At 41.0% G+C, this 23110-nt stretch overlaps 1 protein-coding gene across 1 annotated transcript in view; it reads right to left on the reverse strand.

Moving 5' to 3' along the window:
- The window catches only part of LOC127415255 (cytosolic carboxypeptidase 6-like), a 594524-nt gene that overhangs the window by 39351 nt on the left and 532063 nt on the right, over nt 1-23110 (reverse strand). The window contains exons 8-9 of the mRNA XM_051653931.1: nt 19379-19493; nt 11340-11451 (exon numbers count right to left, since the gene is read on the reverse strand). Coding sequence (XP_051509891.1) covers nt 11340-11451; nt 19379-19493 — 227 coding nt within the window. The remainder of the gene's footprint in view (nt 1-11339; nt 11452-19378; nt 19494-23110) is intronic.

A 23110-nucleotide genomic window follows, 5' to 3' on the forward strand; every position in this document is an offset into this window, starting at 1 on the left:
AGTACAGTCACCATCTACAGTCCTCAATGTCAACAAACAGACAGTCAATCACACAGTCTTAATGTGCTGTCAATCAAAGGTGGACAATACTCCGCTATCTTAACGCTGATTGATTGTTCAATTAGCATGCGTCTCTGACCTCCAGATTTGTTCATTTGAATTTGTAATTAAGCAATTAAGAGCAATTAAGAAATTAGGAATATGAAAATAGAGCATAATTTGAGTGTTGACGTGTTGAATATTCAAGCACATATAAAAAAAAGGAGGAAGTTAAAACCCATCACAATCCTCGCAAGGCTACATGTGAGGATAGAAGGCAAACTACTTTTTTCCCTTAGAGTAGAAATGGAAGGTCAAAGGAATTTAGTCAGATGAGCACTTATCTAAAGGAATAGTAATTAGTCTGTTCTGTTAAGGCCCATAAATGCTCTGCTTATCAGTATGAATTAAGAAGAAATGGTGCTGATTTAAGCAGGATTAGAAGCTGATGCATTTTACCACAAAGCACTTAGCATCAGCAATACCTATGAGGAGAGGACACAACGGACTCCGCTCGCTCAGAAGTTTGTCCACCCTCCACAAACAAGGAGTCTGAGCAATTCTGATAATGCAAGACTTGAAATGCAGTTGTGATGTACAAAGTATTCTGATTGAGGTCAAAAGACACAATTACATGCAAAGCGAAAGAAAAGGAAATATAAAATGTGTCTCTGTGTGTGAGTTGTATGAGCAGACAGCTCATGACAGAGTTTCAGATGTTTGCCAGGCAGTAAAATGGCAGCATTCCATAGTGCAACAGTTTCAAACATGCTTCTTCCACCAGTGATGGTGCACAGCACCATTAAAATCATCATAATATACACACAGTAAAATGGGTCTTTTTATACATGAAAATTTCGAGCTGCCTTTATATTTTAGAAAGTGAGTACCCGGCCGCAAGGGGATCATCATATCAAATCATATCATATAAATATTCAATAAATTGCCTAATCCTTCTCACAAACAAACTGAACATGCATTTGTACAGACATACCACCCTGTACTATTAGCATTTCAGTCCAACTTTACTAGTCCACCTCAATTAACAAAAAATACAGCAACCAGAAGTCAGAAACAATATCAAAGATATTCTTAAAACCAAGACAGAGACAGTGAAATAAAGACAAAGAGAGACAAGTACAGATATTACAGAAATTTACTAAATGTGAGATGATGGAGATATGGAGGACATGAAGTGATGATGGACGTAAATTGCCGGTAAATCTCAGCAATTGACACCAGAGGACATCTCAGCCCCCTCTTTCTCTGTCTTTCTCTCTCTTGTTCTTTCGCAAGACTGCTTTATGCCACTATCAGAACCACACACAAAGACTCACACACACTCGAAAGAGAAAAAACACAACTACACAGGGAGGAGGGGTTGTTTCAAGGTGCAATATTCATCTGGGCAGCCTGACAGGATGTAATAAATTTGTTTCAGACGAAAAATTAATTTTCTAATATTAAAAAGGTCAGAAATGAACCATGGCAATAGAGGCCCTTTTGTCATCTTTAACAAATTATCCAAAATGCTGTTGTCAGATTGGTGGGGATATCTGGGCCATGATGAATGATCGAGGTAATCAGCCAATCAAAAAGAATCCCTCTCTCTCCGTGATAAATGGGCTGGAAAAGCAGTGTTTTGCGTGGGAGATGGGTCCATTTGTTTCCTTATCCCCCGCCCGCTTCCTTTTTATATCCTTTTCCCTAAACAAACACTCTGTGCTCATGGACAGATTATATACACTTGCATCACTAACTTCAGGTCATTTTCTCACCTGACCATTGCTCACTCAAGAGTGTAATATGGTGAATTGTTTTGGTTTAAAAACCCGTTCAGGTGACTTTAGTGCTCAGAGAGATGGATTGAACGCAAAACTGTGCATCAGTGAGGTGAGGAAAATGTACCTAAATATGAGCTTGTTTCTGACACAAACAAAATAACTGACTATTATGTTGTTTTTCTTTTTAAATGTGCTGAAAAAACAACAACAACAACAACAAAACAGCCTAAACCAGACTAAGGCAGTTAGCTTGTCTCCCACCCTGGTCAAGATGGTCTGTTTTGCTGGTTTTAGAAGGGTTTTAGAGAGGCCGAACAGATAAACAAGCTGAAGACCGTATTGGACAGGCTGGGAAACCAGCTAAACCAGCTGATAGGCTGATTTAAGCTGCTTTTTTCCCCAGCAGGACAACTCAAAGACACCACCGAAATAACCTTATGAAAACAGCCCAGAACACTGCCAGATAGCACACATACATCTCCGAGATGTCTGTTTTAGAACTTTTCATCTGGAAAGCATCACAATCTAATAAATATCTGCTAAACATCTTAAAAAGATCAGATTTACAAACATTCTACATCATAAACGTCTCGAAGACATCTGCTGAATGTCTTATTGACATCCGAGAGGAAACGTCTCATCGACATATTGCAGAAGAGCAAACAACTTTAAAAATACGTCTTCTAGATGTAAACACACACATCGGATAGATGCCTGGGTGATTTACGTGTGCTATCAGGGTGATCATTAATAAGCGGACTAATTAGACCAAACATAGTTGTACCCTCAGTGCAAATACAAAGTCCTTGCCAATATCCTGTAGAAATACATTTTATATTAGTAAGTAGTGTTATATTAACAGAGCTCCCTATTGTTAGGCTACATTAATTCAGTTTCATAATTAAATTGGCCTAAAGTGCTCTCTCATTGGTTTGTGCTATTAAACAGTGAGTGTTGCAGATTAGCATGTGTTAGCTTAGCATGGTCTATGTCAACATGCTGGATATAGAACCTGGCACTCTTCTCTGCCTACTATTAAATAAGTTACAGCCTTGTAAACTAATTAGCATCTTTGCAACAGTGTGTGTTTACTTAGCTATAGTTTGGGGACAAAATTATCCCTCGAAGTTAGCGAAATCTCACAAAACCTCTGGGGATGTACTCAATAGGAAAAACGGTTAATAAAGCATGCTTTTTTTATTTTATTATTCTAAAACTTTAGGTAAAAATGTAAGATAATGGTTGGTCTAATAATTAGCTTTATATAAAAACATTTGAAGTTCATGGTTTGTCATCATTTAGAAGTCAATGGAATGTCCCTACCATGGCACATTATAACAACAAATGTACTGTATGTGTGTGTGTGTTTATGTGCATATACATTTTCTTGTGTGAGAGAGTGTCTGTGTGTTCCACAGAGTGAAGCAGCAGGGAAGATGTGAAGTGGGCAGTGGGCATGTCCCCCGGTCATTGGGTTGGCACAGAAATTGGCATCCCATCTCTGATCTGTGCTGTGTCTAATGAGATTAACCATACAAAACACAGCCAATGCTAGTCTGGCTCGAGATCTCGGCATGGCATGCATATTTGTATGTGTCTGTGTTTCCGGTTGTGTATGTGTGACTGTGTTTGTTTGCATTTGTATGGATTTGTCAGTAAAGCTGAGAGATGCTCACTGTGGTGTTGGGGAGGGAAGTATGCCTCTTGATCACATCAATTGTGACTAATACAAGGTGGTTGCAAGTTAGTTTTAGAAGAGTTGTGGCATAGTGGTTAAAGATCTGGGATGGTAATTAAAAGGTTGTAGGTTTGATCACATCAGCATGTGCCTTTTTCAAATTAATATAAGAAGTGTTTTTTTGCAAATTAATATAAGAAGTTTTGTGGCATATTGCTTAATGATCTGGGATGGTAATGAAAAGGTTTGAACCCTGCAAGAGATGATGTGTAAGCTTTCACCATTGTGCCCTTGAGGCACTAAAAGGAAAAGTTCACTTAGAAATTTTAATTTTAACATCATTTACTCACCCTCATATTGCTCCAAACCAGTATTATTTTCTTTCTTCCATAAAACAAAAAATGAGACATTAGGCAGAATGCCTAAGCTGCTTTTTTTACATACAACAAATGTAGATTGGTTTGATGGAAGCACAGTGTTTTACCCAAGTTTTATTTTTGTGTTGTACGGAAGAAAAAATAATATAAAACGGGGTTGTAAAAACACGGGAGTGAGTAAATGAAAAAATTTTCATTTCTGGGTGAACTCTTTAACTCCAGGTGGATTGTCTATCTAATAGGTATATCTGTAAATTGGTTTGGATCAACTCATCTGCTAAATGACTAATTACAAATGGAAATAAGATTTTCCTGGTTATGTTCCATTGTTTACCCCTCTAAGTGACAGGTAAACTTCTGACTTCATGCCCTTGATCTGGCAACAAATCAAACTTATGTAAGCTTGTTATTAGCAACTACAAAAAAAAAAAAAAACAAGGAGAAGGGGAACTGTGATTTCTCATACTTCACTAAATCTCTTTAAAAGGACAGAAAGGAGTGAAACAAAGACACAAAGTGAGGGATCCAGAGAGAGCTATAAAATGTTTACCTCTCCCTAGAGTCTCTAGAGTTATCCACTTCATCCTCATAAAACCAGCATCTTACACATCCGTATAAACTTGAAGTCTGTTTTTTTTCTTTTTCCCCTTTACTTTTATTTTCTTTCTTTCAGCTTCCCCTTTTCTTTCCTTTATTTGTCACTTAGTAAGATATATCTGGAGTTTGCATGAATGAATTAACGTCCTATAGGAGGTAAATCAGTGGATGAACAATCTGCCTACTTTTTATTGTTTGTGTGTTGGTTGGCGTATTTATTTATTTGCTGAACGTGTGAATTAATAATTAATTATGTTAATGTTTTCGTTGAAAGTGACAGATTTGAGACATTTAGGAGCTGTTGCAGATTCCAGTGTGTATACATGTGGACTAGAAATTTTGATCTCTAATAACCAGTCGGTGAGTATGTGGGGGATTTGTGGTATTGTGATCCATATGCTGTGCTCTATCACTACAATTACTGTACATTAATGCATTTGACAGACACTTTTATGCAAAGCAAATTACAATGCATTCAAGGGATACATTTATTGTGTTCCCTGGGAATTGAACAACTGACCCTAGCAGTGGCAGTACTATACTATACCAAACCAGTTAAGCAACAGGAAAATCATAATATCTATCATAATAGACAAGGTCACATTTACACACAGGCTGTTTCAGGGAACAGTCATTACAATACATGTCAAAGTGTTTAAAAGACAGTTGTGTTAGCATAACGGTTAAGTACCTACTCATCTAATAAAGTTGCAGGTTCAATCCCAGGTATGGAAACTAAATGCTGTACTTGATCACAGTTATGTTTAAAGGACTCATGTTTCATCCAGTGGTTGAGCCAGTGTAACTAGCACATTTGATCTGTGTCATGACATCAGGTTTAAGCACCAAGGGTGACCAAGAAACTATCTATCTATCTCTGATTTACATCTAGTATTTTTTTTCTCCCCTTTTCTCCCCAATTTGACTCGCCTCAATCCGGGTGGCGGAGGACAAATCTCAGTTGCCTCCGTGTCTGAGACAGTCAATCCGTGCATCTTATCACATCTTATCTTATGCAGCATCCACGCACAACTCACCACTCGCTCCACCGAGAGCAAGAACCACATTATGGTGACCACAAGGAGGTTACCCCATGTGACTCTAACCTCCCTAGCAACTGGGCTGCCTTTGGTTGCTTAGGAGACCTGGTTGGAGTCACTCAGCATGCCCTGGATTCGAACTCACGACTCCAGGGGTGGTGGTCAGCATCTTTACTCGCTGAGCTACTCAGGCCCCCCACATGTAGTATTTTAATAGTTAACCAACTATGCAACAGAGGACTCAGTTGTACTGTAATGCCCCGTTCACAGATTCAGTGATTTTACCACCAAGCAGCTGTGTGGTTGGTGACTAGTAGGCGTTCCTACTGAAAGTTGCCCAAACATTATTGCTGAGCTGCACAATTATCCATAGCTTTTGACATCTGATCGCAAATGTGACATATTGCCTGTGAAAACAAGATGTCACTGTAATTTGACAGAAAATCAGTTTTCTTGCTGCTAAAAATAAACATTCTGGAGTACATAATGCATCATATCATTAACAAGATAACTAATTATATATGCATGACTCAAACTCATTCGTAATGCTGATCATTTCTGACACAGTTTTCCACACATCATTTTTTATTATATCCATGTATGTGAGACAAAGACAAATCATATAGAACAGTGAAATCACTCACATTAACATTAACTTCTCCATCTTGCCTACACTTGATTACAGTATCTCACAGGAGACTGTATAGCATGTTCTCCAGTCTCTTCACTCCTATTAGTAGTTGGTTGATTGGACATTACATTGCCATATTTGAAAATTTTCAATTATTTTTGGAAATGAATGACTTCTGGATGATTTGCTGCTGCAAATCATTGTATGTGTGAACGACCCTTAAACAAGTCTGGCTACAGAGGCCCATAAAACCTGACTGTGTGGTCAATATTTTTACATAAAAGTATATTTGACGTTAAAGGGATAGTTCCACCAAAAACCAATGAAAATGAATGTTGACTGAGGCTATCATTCTGCTAAACGTCTCCTTTAGTGTTCAGTGGAAGAAAGTAAGTCACACAGGTTTGGAACAATATGAGGGTGAGTATTTTTGGGTGAACTAACCCTTTAATGGCTGCTTGTTTTCTTATCTGATTTTAGGACATGATCTATTTCAAATCAAATCAAATCAAATCACTTTTATTGTCACTCAACCATATACACAAGTGCAATAGTGTGTGAAATTCTTGGGTGCAGTTCCGAGCAACATAGCAGTCGTGACAGTGATGAGACATATACCAATTTACAATAAACATCAGATTTACACAACACAATTTAAAATGTAATATACACATAATTACACACAACACAATATACAAATAATAACATACAATGTACAGTATATAATACACACAATATAGAATACACATTATACAATAAATAATAGTATATATAGTATATATAAAATGTACAGTAGTTTGTATTGCACTGTATTGACATTCAGGCTGTCGGTTGATAGTCAGTTGCCAGTGTGTTGTTAATAATTTAATTTATGACAGTCCAGTGTGAGATAATAAGATTAATAAAGTGCAGTGCTGATGTATATTGATCGTGAGAGATCAAGAGTTCAAAAGTCTGATTGCTTGGGGTCACTGTCATGAAGTCGGCTGGTGTCGGTCCTGATGCTGCGATACCGCCTGCCTGATGGTAGCAGTGAGAGCAGCCTATGGCTCGGGTGGCTGGAGTCTCTGATGATCCTCCGTGCATTTTTCACACACCGCCTGGTATATAGTATGTCCTGGAGGGAAGGAAGCTCACCTCTGATGATGTGTCTGGCAGTTCGCACCACCCTTTGCAGGGTCAGTGATTAGGAGATGTTACTGCCCATTCCAACCACCTGGCGTCTGCTTGACATGAAGTCCAGGATCCAGCAGCACAGCGAGCTGTTTAAGCCCAGAGCCCGGAGTTTCACATCAAGCTTGGAGGGCACTATGGTGTTGAATGCTGAGCTGTAGTCTACAAACAGCATTCTCACATATGTGTTCCTTTTTTCCAGGTGGGAGAGAGCAGTGTGTATTGTAGATGCAATGGCATCATCAGTGGAGCGGTTATTGCAGTAAGCAAACTGCAATGGGTCCAGTGATGGAGGCAGCACAGAGCAGATGTAATCTCTGATTAGTCTCTCAAAGCATTTGCTGATGATGGGGGTCAAAGCAACAGGACGCCAGTCATTTAAGCAAGTGATTTTGGATTGCTTTGGTACAGGCACAATGGTGGACGTTTTAAAGCATGTGGGGACCACAGACAAGGAGAGGGAAAGGTTGAAAATATCAGTAAAAACTCCAGCCAGTTGGTTCGCGCACGTTCTGATGACACAGCCCGGAATGGCGTCTGGACCCGCGCCTTTACAGATATTCATCCGTCGGAAGGATCGGGTTATATCCGCTACAGAGACGGAGAGTGAACTAACCTCTGAAGCTTCGGCTGCGAGAGCTCTCTCCGCGAGGGCGGTGTTATTTCCCTCGAAACGAGCATAAAAAGTATTTAGCTCATCCAGGAGAGAGGCAGCGGTGTTCACGGCGTTTTTATTCCCTTTGTAGTCCGTGATGATATTAATTCCCTGCCACATGCTTCTAGAGTTGGTGGTGTTGAACTGTCCTTCAATCTTGTCCCTGTACTAGCATTTGGCTGCTCTGATAGTTCTGTGGAGGGAATAACTGGCTTGTTTATGCTCCTCCGCGTTCCCAGAATTAAAAGCAGAGGTCCGTGCATCAAGTGCCGCGCTAACATCGCTATTAATCCAAGGTTCCTGGTTGGTGTAGATCCGTATTGTTTTGGTCGGAACAACATCCTCTACGCACTTTCTGATGAAACACATTATGCTATCAGCGTAAAGCTTGATGTCGTCATCAGAGGCAGACCGGAACATCTCCCAGTCCGTGTGATCAAAACAGTCTTGTAGCGTAGATTCTGATTGGTCCGACCAGCACTGGATCGTTCTGAGGGTGGTTGCTTCCTGTTTCAGTTTCTGCCTGTAAGCGGGCAGAAGCAGAACGGAAGAGTGGTCCAATTTGCTAAATGGTGGGCGGGGGAGGGATTTGTAGCCATCCCGGAAGGGAGAGTAGCAGTGGTCCAAAACCCGGTCCCCTCGTGTGTTGAACTGATGTAGTATTTCAGTGCTATTGACTTGAAGTTGGCTTTGTTAAAGTCTCTGGTCACAATGAACGCAGCCTCAGGGTGCGCGGTTTCCTGCTTGCTTATAGTCCAATACAGTTCCTTGAGTGCACGGTCTGTGTCGGCTTTTGGCGGGATGTACACATTTCGTGGAAAGTGTGCAACCATTCAGTGTTCCACATATGTAATTTCACAATGTGATTGAACCATGTGTGTATGTTTGTAGTGATGTGAGGAACATGAGCAGATTACTCTCCCATGAAGGAACACATTGATCAGTGTGTCAGGCCTGGGGGAAAGGTTAAGCCGCATGGCACTGCCCTCCGCTCCTGAGAGTGCCTGCCGGTCTTATCAGGATGTGAAAGAGCAGGAAAGGGCAGACAATTCCCAGGACAGCATCTGACCTTCACTAATCCGACAACCTCACTCTGCTACTATAATTAACATAAAGGAAGTAGATGCAGTGCTTTCTCCAACAAAGAGAGAACAAGAGGAGAGATAGTGTGTGTATGAGACTCACCTGAGCAGAGGAAGTGCTCTGGTTGTGAACATTTACACTCATACACATGGATACACTGATTCTGAATGTTATTGTAGCTAAACTGGTAGAGCATGGTTCTATCGATGCAAAGGACATGGGTTCGATTCCCAAGAAATGTACAAAATGAAATGTACATCTTCAATGCATTGTATGTTGCTTTGGATAAAGGCGTATGCCAAATAAATGAATACATGTATTAACTCTGAAAAATGCTGAGTTGTAGACACTCTTTTTCTGCTTCGAACAGCACGTTGGCCCTTATTTGGTGAGCCAGGCTGTTGATATACACACTATACTGTACTTTAACCTTGCGTTTCAAAGACAGAGTGTATGCATGTACCGGTGTGTTTATATTAAACTGCATTTACCTTAAGGGTTGGTTTACACTCTATTGTTGGTCAAAGCACAAACACAGTACAGACTGTCAAGTGTTGTAGTATCACTTGGCTCATGCCAAGGACATTGGATTATGTTCAACAGACACCAAGGCTACATTTTCATGGTCAACCAATTGCAAACAATTGGCATCTGGCACAAATCGTATCTGGTTGCATGCGTGTAAACATCTGCACTGGGCTCTTTTTTTCAAAAGTGGCAGCAAATTTCTATACACTGCGTGCCCAATTATTAGGCAAGTGAGTATTCTGATTTTATCATTATTTCCATGTACATTTTCTCCAAACCATATAAACTTGAATGCTTATTGGATTCAATCATTTTCAGGTGGTATGTACTTGTGTAGTGAGGGACGGACAATCAAACGTTTTGTTGCGAATAGTCAACTGGGGCGCAAAAAAACGCATGGAGAAGAAAAGGTACAAATTAACTGCAAAAGACTTGAGAAGAATTAAATGTGAAGCTACCAGGAACCCATTATCCTCCAATGCTACCATATTCCAGAACTGCAACATACCTGGAGTGTCCAGAAGTACAAGGTGTCAAGTGCTCAGAGTCATGGCCAAGGTCAAGAAGCCTGAAACACGACCACCACTGAATATATTCACAAGTTGAAGCATCAAGATTGGGCAAAGAAATACATGAAGACAGATTTTTCAAAGGTTTTATGGACAGATGAAATGAGAGTGATCTTGATGGACCAGATGGATGGGCCTGTGGCTGGATCACTAATGGACACAGGGCACCACTTCGAGTCAGGTGCCAACAAGGTGAAGGAGGGGTACTGGTATGGGCTGCTATCATTAAGGATGAGGTAGTTGGACCTTTTCGAGTTGAAGATGGACTGAAACTCAACTCTCAAACCTACTGCCAGTTTCTGGAAAGTACTTTCTTCAAGCAGTGGTACAGGAAGAAGTCCTCAGCATTCAAGAAGGCCATGATCTTTATGCAGGACAATGCTCCATCACATGCATCCAAGTACTCCACTGCTTGGCTAGCCAGCAAGGGCCTCAAAGACTTGGCCCCCTTCCTCACCTGACTTAAATCCTACTGAGAACTTGTAGGCCCTTCTCAAACGTGAGATTTACAGTGAGGGAAGACAACACACCTCTTTGAACAGCATTTGGGAGGCCGTGAACAGATCAAGAAACTGACAGACTCCATGGATGGAAGGCTCATGGCAGTTATTGAAAAGAAGGGTGGCTAAATTGGTCGCTGAATATTTTTGAAAGGCCAAAAATGTTATTTAATTGTCATTTTGTGTTACTTATTTGTTGCACCTACTCTAAAAATTGAAAATAAACAACTGAGTTGGGAGAAATTATTTTTGTAATTTAGTTGCCTATAATTGTGCACACTAATAGATGCCTAATAATTGTGCACACATATATATTCCCTTGAGAAAGACAAAACTCACTTTTTCTTTGTTAAACATTCAGGTTTGAGGTTCAATAACATTTTGGATTGACTGAGAGCATTGTGTTTGTTCAACAATAAAATGAATCTTGAGTAATACAATTTGCCTAATAATTGGGCATGCAGTGTATGTATCTGACATATGGTTATTTGCATCTAAAACACTCATATATGATTCTCCAATTAATTCTGGATTTTCTTGTCTTTGTTACATGACAGGCTCAAGTAAAGTTCCTGAATGTATGGGAATTCCAGCATATGAATGGATGTGGATGTTGCATTTTGTCCATGTTGTTTGTATACAGAATTTTGTCTATTGCTGCTATATAGAGTAAATGGTCACTTACTGGGTCCTGGTTCATTTGGACAATGAGTTGTTTGACGGCATGTAGAGTGGGGTGGGCCCAGGGGGAAGGATCCTGCCAATGACGATTCAGATCGAAGCCCATCAGAGAACACCTACAATGGAAACACACAAACCAAATAAAACAATGAGAAAACAACAACACCATATCCTAACCAGGCACTACACAAGTTTACAGCGTCAAGTAATTATTCTGTTCTCACTGACAGCAAAATATGGTGCAAAGTGACAATATGGCCAATCAGAACATATTTTATGTTTAAAATAAATCTATGTTAACCAGGATTTTGGACTAATGAGATTTCATGTAGGCATGGCTACCCAGTGTGACACATCAGAAATAGAAAGTAAGCAAGTGACGAAATGTCTTGATACGCATCAGTTGTTGCTGTTACAGCTGGCTTCATCTTGTTGCGCCTAATGTGGAGACGGGGTCAAACTACTTTCATGCTTTTGACTTGAAGTGGTTAAAAGTTACTGAGTTTGAACATCGCAGTCAAGCTTAGGGTGAAAGCCAGAAATGCAGACATTAACATGCACGTGCACCCTTTGTTTGTTAGCTATGGCTGTAAGGGCAATCTAGTAGAGTTGAGGTACTCGAGTTCGGACTTGAGTCTGAGTCATGAGTCCAATTTTAATGGATTTGGACTTGTCACGGACTCGGATGCATTTTTACTCGGACTTGACTCGGACTCAAGCCTTTGGGACTCTGGATTTTTTTCCAAGTCCAGCCGAGTCCATGGCATTTGATTTGTGAACAAACTACATTTTTAAAAAAATAGCGAAACAGAAATAAATGGGCACTCTGTCAGCAAGCAGTTGTAGCACCCCCTGATGTCGTAGACATAGCAAGAGTTTGTTTCACCGTGTTGAGCAAACACACCTGCGGAGCGGCACACTCAGTCAACCAATGTGCTTGAATGTTACTACGGAGACTGCTGTATAACATGGATTACCGAGGTTGCTGGCACGACCAACACATAAAGACAGGTATGTAGCCAATGTACTAGAAACTACAAGGCAGTTTCGCATGGCACGGGACCTGACAGCTGGTAAAATCGCATGTGGCGTTTGTGCAGCAAAGACGGTGCTCGCATCGCTGTTTCGTCATGGTTAAGAACTTAATTTAAGTCAAGTCATCCACATCATGTCTCTCACAGTTTACTAAAACATCATATAAAAATAAAAATTCAGAAAAATATTATTAATATTGGGCTATTAAGTCTTAGGCGTAATGTATCCACACATGTAGGCATCTGTAGTCTCTTGTGATCCACGCAGTGTTGTCAACTTAAATTGATGAATTAACCGTAACTTTTTAAATAGTCAGGAAAAAATGTGTTATTGCTAAAGCAGACTGCAACTCTGAAAAACAGATAAACATCACCTATTTATTGTTTTTCTATTTTAAAAGCATGGACGAGCTGCTTAAAATATTTTCTTTTACTGTTTTTTCCACAATAAAATGCACAATGAAATATGAAGTTATTTTGGCAGCAAAATATTTTATTTATAATTTATAATTCAAAGATGTCCCAGTCTGTTGTGACTGGTCTACTGCTTACAGCGCGTGTCGGAAAGGAAACGGCCACTACCATATCCAAGTTTCAGATCCGTCTGAAAAAATGTCTGTTTTACCTTACCAATTTGAGCCCGAGTCCGATGGTGATACATCGGAAGATCAACCCGAACCACCATCGCAAGCACGACGAGAACAGGACATTTCTCTGTGGTAAGTTTATATGTAGTTTGACAATAACGCAAGTTAGCTGGTTAGCAGAGGCTAACAGCTAACAGGCTAAAAGCCTGCACTGGCTGTACATGTAAACAGACCAGAGGCGGGTTTTTTGTTAACAAATTATGTAGGTTAGTACAGGAAGTAAGTCTGGAATTACTAACGACTCGTTTCAGGTGTTCAGAATCGGTTCTTTCTTTTTGGTGTTAATAACTCCATATTTGGTGCACTTTGATTTTTGAAACTTTGCAGACTTTTTTACATTCACAAACAGCTATATAACACACTACTCGATTGTTTAAAGACTCGGACCTGACTCGGACTCGACTAAGGTGGACTCGAACCCAACACTACAATCTAGTCTCATAGTCTGTTCATTGACTGTCTGCTGCATATTGAACACAAAACTGGAAGGCACTTTCTTGATAGGGAAAATTCAAATATGATTGGCTGGCTTTATGCAACTTTACGCAAATACACACCCACTTTGTTTTTACAAGATACCGGGTTGATAAAATGAAAGCTTTTGAGGAATAAATAGTCACTGGATTTGCCAAAGTCTGAAAGATATTCAGATCTTAATTTGAGGGACTTCACTTCACTTCACTTCACTTTTATTGTCACACAACCATATACACAAGTTCAATAGTGGGTGAAAGTCTTGGGTGCAGTTCCGAGCAACATAGCAGACACATCACAATTTACATATCTAATATACACATAATTACACACAACACAATATACAAATAATAATATACAATATACAGTATACAATACACACAATATAGAATATTGTACAGTATACAATACACACAATATAGAATACATATACACACAATATAGAATACACATTATACAATAAAAATAGTATATATAGTATATATAAAATATACAGTAGGTTGTATTGTATTGTATTGTAGTCAGTTGCCAGTGTGTTATTAAGAGAGAATATAATTTAAGACAGTCCAGTGTGAGATAATAAGATTAATAAAGTGCAGTGCTGATGTATATTGATCATGAGAGATCAAGAGTTCAGAAGTCTGATTGCTTGGGGGAAGAAGCTGTCATGAAGTCGGCTGGTGCGGGTCCTGATGCTGCGATACCGCCTGCCTGATGGTAGCAGTGAGAGCAGCCCATGGCTTGGGTGGCTGAAGTCTCTGATGATCCTCTGAGTTTTTATACACACCGCCTGGTATATATGTCCTGGAGGGAGGGAAGCTCACCTCCGATGATGTGTCTGGCAGTTCGCACCACCCTTTGTAGGGCTTTGCGGTTGTGGGCGGTGCTATTGCCATACCAGGCAGTGATGCAGCCAGTCAGGATGCTCTCTACAGTGCTGGTGTAGAACCGTGTGAGGATGTGGCAGTTCATTCCAAACTTCCTCAACCGTCTCAGGAAGAAGAGGCGCTGATGAGCCTTCTTCACAATGGCCTCAGTGTGGACGGACCATGTGAGTTCTTCTGTGAGGTGGACACCCAGGAACTTGAAGCTGTTGGCTCTCCCCACCGGTGCTCCATTGATGGTGATGGGGCTGTGTTCTCTTTCTCTTCTCCTGAAGTCCACCACAAGCTCCTTTGTCTTGCTGACAAGGGAGAGGTTGTGCTCCTGACACCAGCATGTCAGAGTGAGCACCTTCTCTCTGTAGGCCGTTTCATCATTGTCAGTGATCAGACCTACCACTGTCATATCATCAGCAAACTTAATGATGGCATTGGAGCTATGTGTTGCCACACAGTCATGTGTGTACAGGGAATACAGGAGTGGGCTGAGAATACAGCCCTGCGGGGCTCCAGTGTTGAGGGTCAGTGATTAGGAGATGTTTCTGCCCATTCTAACCACATGGCATCTGCTTGACAGGAAGTCCAGGATCCAGCTGCACAGCGAGCTGTTTAAGCCCAGAGCCCGGAGTTTCACATCAAGCTTGGAGGGCACTATGGTGTTGAATGCTGAGCTGTAGTCTATAAACAGCATTCTCACATAAGTGTTCCTTTTTTCCAGGTGGGAGAGAGCAGTGTGTATTGTAGATGAAATGGCATCATCAGTGGAGCGGTTGTTGCGGTAAGCAAACTGCAATGGGTCCAGTGATGGAGGCAGCACAGAGCAGATGTAATCTCTGATTGGTCTCTCAAAGCATTTGCTGATGATGGGGGTCAGAGCAACAGGATGCCAGTCATTTAAGCAAGTGATTTTGGATTGCTTTGGTACAGGCACAATGGTTGACATTTTAAAGCATGTGGGGACCACAGACAAGGAGAGGGAAAGGTTGAAAATGTCCGTAAAAACACCAGCCAGTTGGTTTGCGCACGCTCTGATGACGTGGCCTGGAATGGCGTCTGGTACCGCGGCTTTACGGATATTCACCCGTCGGAAGGATCGTGTTACATCCGCTACAGAGACAGAGAGTAAACTAACCTCTGTAGCTTCGGCCGTGAGAGCTCTCTCCGTGCGGGCGGTGTTATTTCCCTCGAAACGAGCATAAAAATATTTAACTCATCCGGGAGAGAGGCAACGGTGTTCACGGCAGAGTTTTTATTCCCTTTAAAGTCTGTAATGATATTAATTCCCTACCACATGCTTCTTGAGTTGGTGGTGTTAAACTGTCCTTCAATCTTGTCCCTGTACTGGCGTTTGGCTGCTCCGATAGTTTTGCGGAGTGCATAGCTGGTTTGTTTATGCTCCTCCGCATTCCCGGAATTAAAAGCGGAGGTCCGCGCATCAAGTACAGCGCAATCATCGCTATTTATTCATGGCTTCTGGTTGGGGTAGATCCGTATTGTTTTGGTCGGAACAACATCCTCTATGCACTTTCTGATGAAACACGTTACGCTATCAGTGCACACCTCGATGTTGTCATCAGAGGTGGACCGGAACATCTCCCAGTCCACAGTCTTGTAGCATAGAATCTGATTGGTCCGACCAGCATTGGATCGTTCTGAGGGTGGGTGCTTCCTGTTTCAGTTTCTGCCTGTAAGCGGGCAGAAGCAGAATGGAAGAGTGGTCTGATTTGCCAAATGGTGGGAGGGGTAGGGATTTGTAGCCATCCCGGAAGGGAGAGTAGCAATGGTCCAAAACCCGGTCCCCTCGTGTGTTGAAACTGATGTGTTCGTGTTATTTTGGTGCGATTGATTTAAAATTGACTTTGTTAAAGTCCCCGGTCACAATGAACGCGGCCTCAGGGTGCACGGTTTCCTGCTTGCTTATAATCCCGTACAGTTCCTTGAGTGCCTGGTCTGTGTCGGCTTGTGGGGGGATGTACACAGCTGTGATAATGACCGCTGTGAATTCCCTCGGTAGCCAGAATGGTCGACACAGAAGCATGAGAAATTCCAGATCAGGAGAGCAGAAAGACGTGATAGAATGTACGTTTCTCTGATCACACCAGGATTTGTTGACCATAAAACATACACCACCACCTCTGCTTTTACCTGAGAGGTCTTTCGCTCTGTCCGCTCGGAACATGGAGAACCACGTGGGTTCGATGGCTGAATCTGGAATCTCAGCAGACATCCAAGTTTCTGTAAAGCAGATAATGCAACATTCCCTCGTCTCTTGTTGGAAAGAGATCCGCGCTCTCGGCTCTCAGAGCTTGCTGTCCAGAGGCTGAACATTTGCCAGTAGAATACTGGGTAGCGGGGGTCGATTTGCGTGATGTCTTACTCTGATGAGAATGCCGGCTCTGTTTCCCCTTTTCCTTCTGCGTTTCTGCGGCCGGGCTGCCCAGACAAAGGGCTCCACTGGCGTGTTTGTAAACAGCGGGTCGGCATTGAGGAATTTAAAGTCTGGTTTTCAGTGTGCTATTGCAGACTTACCAGCAAGTTAACTAAATATCAACAAGCAGAACTGTATTTTCCACTTTGTTTTATAAATATGTCTGTCAAATAACCAGTACTTATTACTTTTGGAAGGACATAAAATCTGATCACAATGTCTAGTGGTAGACTTTTCCTATGCACATGATATGCAGCTCTACCTGTCGTTCCTGCCTGATGACCCCACTGTCTTAGCTTGTATCTTTGCCTGCCTCTCGGAGATCTCGGCCTAGATGAAGGAACGTCACCTTCAGCTCTACCTGGCAAAGGCAGAACTCCTCCTGATCCCAGCCAACCCGTCTGTTGACCACAACCTCAATATTCATCTTGGTTCAACAACACTAATGCTAACCAGGACAGCCCAGAACCTGAGAGTGTTGGTAGATGACCAGCTTAATTTCACTGCCCACGTCTCATCAACCGCCCAGTCATGCAGGTTTGTGCTTTCCAACATCAGGAAAATCAGACCTTTCCTGTCTAAATATGCTGCATAGCTCCTGGTCCAAGCTCTGGTCATCTCAAGACTGGACTACTGTATTGCTCTGTGGGCCCTACCTCCCAACTTGCATGATTAAGCCATTGTGGATGGTCCAGAACACAGCAGCGTGTCTGATCTTTTATCAGTCAAAGAGGACTAACAACACCCCACTCGTGATTTCACACCAGTGGCTACCTGTAGCTGCCCGGATCAAATTTCAAACTTTGACTCTTGCCTTCAAGACAGCCAACTGAACCCTCTTACTTCAATTCACTCCTCCAGGTCTATGTCCCAGCTCGCTCTCTGTGGTCAAAAAATAAGTGACACCTGGTGGTCCTGTCGCAAAGAGGCACAACGTCTATTTCATGATCATTCACCCTCCTACTACTTCAGCAGTGTGATACTGCAGATATTGTTGACTTTTGTATGACAAAAAGTGGCTTTGGATAAAAGCGTCTGTTTATTGACTAAATGTAAATGTAAATGCCTACACATGTTTTCCACTATTGCTTTGATGGTTTTTAAATGGTCACGCCACTATTTGAATAAATTATTTCCACACTGGTCTATTATTGTGCTACAGTCTATTTCAGATAAACCCACTCCTAAACAACATGTGAAAAACAATTGAATTGGTTGGTCGCTTTACATGTTGCTCAGATGGTTTCTTCCTGTCTAAGTGGGCAGTTCTTGGCCAGAATTAAACTGCGTTGTGGACCAGTCCTTATGCCATCATTATTTATGCCAAGGTCTGGCTATGCGATACTAAGATCTCTCACATGGGCTCTACTACATCTCTGTTTTTAACTCTACTTTCCCTGAGGCAGTGGAACGATGTGGTGGACAGATAGATGTTTCAGCCCCTCCTCGCCCCCTGCTGCTGTCCTGCTGAGTCTCTGTGACTTTGAGCTGGACCTATATTCAGTGCTGCTGCTCTCTAAACAACACTAATCCCCAGTCAGCAAGGATTGATCCCACGTCCCCTCCTGCATCTGCTTGTACTCTCTCTCTCTCTCTTTCTCTCTGGAGCACAAAAAAAACTACTGATCCAGGGCAGAGAGAAGGAGAGGGAGAGATGGATCAGATCTCTAATTATGGAACTCACTGGCTCTCGGTGAGGCAGCATTGGGTAAAGTTGCTGTTGAGAGCACCTTCAGAGGCCAGTGGTGGCGATGTACTGTATGTCAGCCCTGTCACCACCATTGATCCACCTCTGCAGCTTTGCAGTGTCCGAGAGCCAACACAAGGTGGCAGTCATGGACACAGTTTTTGCAGGCCAATGAGAAAAAGCAGAGAGCCACTGGCGTATTCAGAATGATTGCCACCATTATATAAAAGCCAATAATGGGATTAGGAGTGAAAACAACACCTGCCGTTCATGACCTTCTGTGGCCCCAGTGCAGACTTCACTGGCTGCTGCACACACACACAACTATTGTATAAGAATAGATTACAGGAAGCAAATCTATGTATTATACATATCAGGAAATAAATAGGCATAATTAGTCATAATGAATGATGCACTTATTTATGTTTTGTCACAAAACTTGTGTTAGACTAATGAAATTCCTCTGGCTTTCTTTTAATTGTAATTAAGTAAACCCCTCTTCTTGTCATTTAGAATCAAATTCCAATTCAACATCCTGTGGGGCATGAGCAGTTCAATTAAAATTCATAATTCTTAATTCAGAATTTTGCTCATAGCTAATGCAAGAATTTCAATCCAACCTTATCAGTTGTCTACTTCCAGATAAAATAGTAAGTTAGATAAATTACTTATATTATTAATAAATCATAGAAATAATATAATATAAAACAATAAATTATATAATTAATTAATTATTATCTGAAATAATTTCTCTTATGTTAATACATAAAAATATTATTTTTATATAAAAATATAATTCTGATGAAAATTCAATATGTGACTACACAAGGGCTACTAAAGTATATAGCATATTAAAGAATTTGGGCTGTGATTGGTTGGCTTCCACTCTGACCTGTAGTTTCCCAGGTACACACCGTCAGGGTTGAGCATGGGTACAATCTTAAAGATCACATGATCACGCAGGACCTGCGCGATGGGATGCTGGCTGACCAGAAAATCAATCACACCTACAAGAAAGAGACACAAAAATACACAGTAAATTATTAGAGGGATAGTTCACCCAGAATGAAAATTCTGTCATCATTTACTCACCCTAATGTTGTTCCAAACCTGTATTACTTTCTTTCTTCCATGCAACACAAAAGGAGATGTAAAGCAGAAGGTCAGCCTCAGTCACCATTTACTTTCAAAGTCAATTTGTCAAGTCTGGAATGGACTTCTTTTTAATGTCAAACACTTTTGTCCATTCAATGAAAAACAAAAATAATTGGACATAAGAGGAATTAGAACATCAGAGACATGCATCTCCAGTCAATACAAATGGAATAGAATAGACAACAGAGAATAAAAGAGATAGAGAGAGAGAGTTGAGAAACAAAGATCATACTAATTACAGCAACAGAATGAGAATGAGATAGACAGAGGACAGAGAGAGTGAGAGAGAGAGAGAGAGAAAGAAAGGGAGTGAGTGAGTGAGTGAGTGAAGCATGTCGATAGTGGCGGTCACTTGTCCTTCCATTTGCCCTGCACTGAGAGTGAATAATTGACAGGTAAACAATAAGCATAGAAAGAGAGAGAGTGAGTGTGAAAGAGAGGGCAGATCCCATCTCATTCCCCCATCTTCCACAACCCCTCACCCACTCTGTCCTGCTCATTAGTGCTAATGGAGGCATAACAAGCTCTCTAATTGAGTCAATGTGGCACACAGGCAGGCCACACTGCTATGCTATCTAATTGCTTGAAGTTCCTATATTTATTCATGCAAATCCACATGATTTGTGTCTGTGTGTTATTAAGGTGGTGGGACAGGTGACTTTGAAGCTTCATACTGACCGAACTTCAGTTAAGCGTTAAAGCCCTCTTCAGACTTACAACAAGGCCGAACTCAGTAATTACCTGCATGAAGATTTGGGCTGAGAAGAAGCAGAGTAACTACTAATCACACTGATGGATATTGCTAAAATATTTGGCAAAACACAGTAGTGGTAGACTGATTTCAGGCTTGCAGTGTCCAAAGTCAATGCTGATATCTAGAGAGCAGTCTGACAGATTGCTGATATGATGGTGTTGCATATGTACACCTCACATACAATATACATACAGTACATTGAAGGCAATTTAACCTTTTCATGAGTAGGGTCTAAATTCCTCTGCAGTGTCCCCTGGAGTGAGTTATTTTTGCATGTGACTGCACAGCCGGTAGAGGGGGGCAGAGTGTAGACCAATTTTTTTTATTTGATTTACATTTTTGATTTCTTATCATAAAAAAATACTATATATAATATAGTAAACATGTGAACAAATAGGTTATGTCTGCTGTACTGTTTTTGTTTTATTTATTTAGTTTTTATAGTTGTAAAAAACAAATGAACAAATAATATCAGCAGTTCGGTTTGACTAGGCACTGTTTGACATCTCAGACATTGAGTGTGTGAGTGAGTGTGTGTGTGTGTGTGTGTGTGTGTGTGTGTGTGTGTGAGACAAGCGCTTTTGTATACAGACTTGGCTGCGTGCATGGGATATCACGCTCAATCAGCATGTTTTCACTGTGAGTATATGAGTTTTAAACTGTTATCGTGGTGCTTTGCTGATAGTTTGGCTGTCTTTTCAGAAAACAAATTGTGAAAAGCTCTATGTTCATGGGCAATGGAGGAGTCAGGAGACAGCGAACAGTTAAGGTTAGTCTCTTTATTTTATACAGAATGTCACGGCTTAGACAACTCAAAAGGGGATGGTTGTGTTGTTTGTGTCTCTTGCTCATCCCTGGTGCTCTCTCCCCACTCTGACACTCTGGCATGCCTTTTCAGGTCTCCCTCCACCATCACTATAATCAGAGACAGGTGTTAGAGTAGTCATAATCCAGGTGAAGATCCTTACCGCTCTCCCTCTCCCGCAGGCTGACACATGACCACGCCCCCCATGCCACACAAATGTATTATATGCCTGAAAAAACTGTTTGAGTTGCCGTTTGTGTGAATGAAAACTGCATCTGCACCTAATAAGCAGATGTGGCTGCGTACATGGGAAGATTGCGTATATATTTGATGGCTGTGCATATACAAGCTGTGAACTGTTATTGTGGTACAATTTGGCTGTTTGTTACATAAACTAAACATATTATGTGCTTGAAAAGACTCTCTGAGTAGCTGATTGTTTGACGAATGACAACCGCTACTAATGTAAACAAATGGCAGCATGCATCGGAGGAAGATCGCGTTTGATGTATTGACTGCGTATAAGAGCTGTAAACTTTTTATCATGCTACTTTGGTGATGAGTTGGATGTATGTATATAAAATAAACTTATTCTGTGGTTTAAAAGACTGTATGAGTAACTGTTTGAGCGAATATAAACTACAGACGCTTGACCAGCGCAGCCTGATTTGAATCTGGCAGCTTGTAATGTAACTGGCTGTTGCAGAAACACATAAGTGTGACCTTACTCTGCGGGGCCCAGTTATTAACCCTCACATATGTGTGATGGTACGTATGAAAGGGTTAATGATAGCAAATGAGACGAACACAAAATTAGATTTTCTAGAAGAAGAAATGATTGGTGCTTGCCCTTGCAAAACTCTCTTGCTAGGATGTTCTGGGTGTTTTTTTAGTGTTGGTATGTGGTTGCTAGTGTGTTTTAGGTGTTGTTGCTTACTGGCCCAAGTCAAAACAGTCCACACGCAAAGTCTCTATGATATAGTAGTCATTAGATATGGCTCTAGTCACTCCCTCAAAGTAACTCCATGTCCAAATATGCATACCTCACTACTATATACAGTGACAACAAAAAGTATTTGAATCTTTTGGAATTACCTGCATTTATGTATAAATTTGTCTTAAAATCTGGTTTGAGTTAAGTTACAAAAATGAACAAACAATGTCTGTTTTAACCAATAACACACAAATTATTGTATTTTTTGTACATATTGAATACATCATTCAAACACTCACAGTGTAGGTTGAAAAAAGTATGTGAACCCTTAGACTAATGATGTCAACAAAAGCGAATTAGAGTTGTCAAACCTGGCATCCAAATAATGAAACGAGATTGGAGGTGTGTTTTATAGCTACTTTGGCTTATAAAAAGCACACACACATTTTGAGTTTGCTATTCACAAGAAGCATCTGCTGAAGTGGACCATGCCTTGCAAAAAAGAGATCTCAGAAGACCTACAATCAAGAATTGTTGCTTTGCATATAGCTGGAAAGGGTTACAAAGTTATCTCGAACAGCTTAGATATTTATCTCTCCACAGTTAGATAAATTGTCTATAAATGGAGACGATAGTATATACAGGGCACACCGCAGAATGCACAATGATGTAATAAAAAACCCTAGAGTAACAGCAAAATACTTGAAGGAATCATTGGAACTGGTTAACATCCCTTTTAATGAGTCTACTATTTGGAAAACAGGAATGTCCATGGCAGGACACCAAGAAGGAACCCACTGCTTTCCAACAAAAACACTGCTGTGTGCCTGAAGTTTGCCAAAGACCATGTTGACACTCCACAACGCTACTGGGAAAATGTTTTGTGGACTGATGAAACTAAGGTTGAATTGTTTGGGAAGAACACACAGCACTACAGGTAAGGTGTAAAAAGAGCACCGCATACCAATGTGAAAAC

The sequence above is a fragment of the Myxocyprinus asiaticus genome, chromosome 24 (assembly GCF_019703515.2).
Source record: "Myxocyprinus asiaticus isolate MX2 ecotype Aquarium Trade chromosome 24, UBuf_Myxa_2, whole genome shotgun sequence".
Taxonomy (NCBI): domain Eukaryota; kingdom Metazoa; phylum Chordata; class Actinopteri; order Cypriniformes; family Catostomidae; genus Myxocyprinus; species Myxocyprinus asiaticus.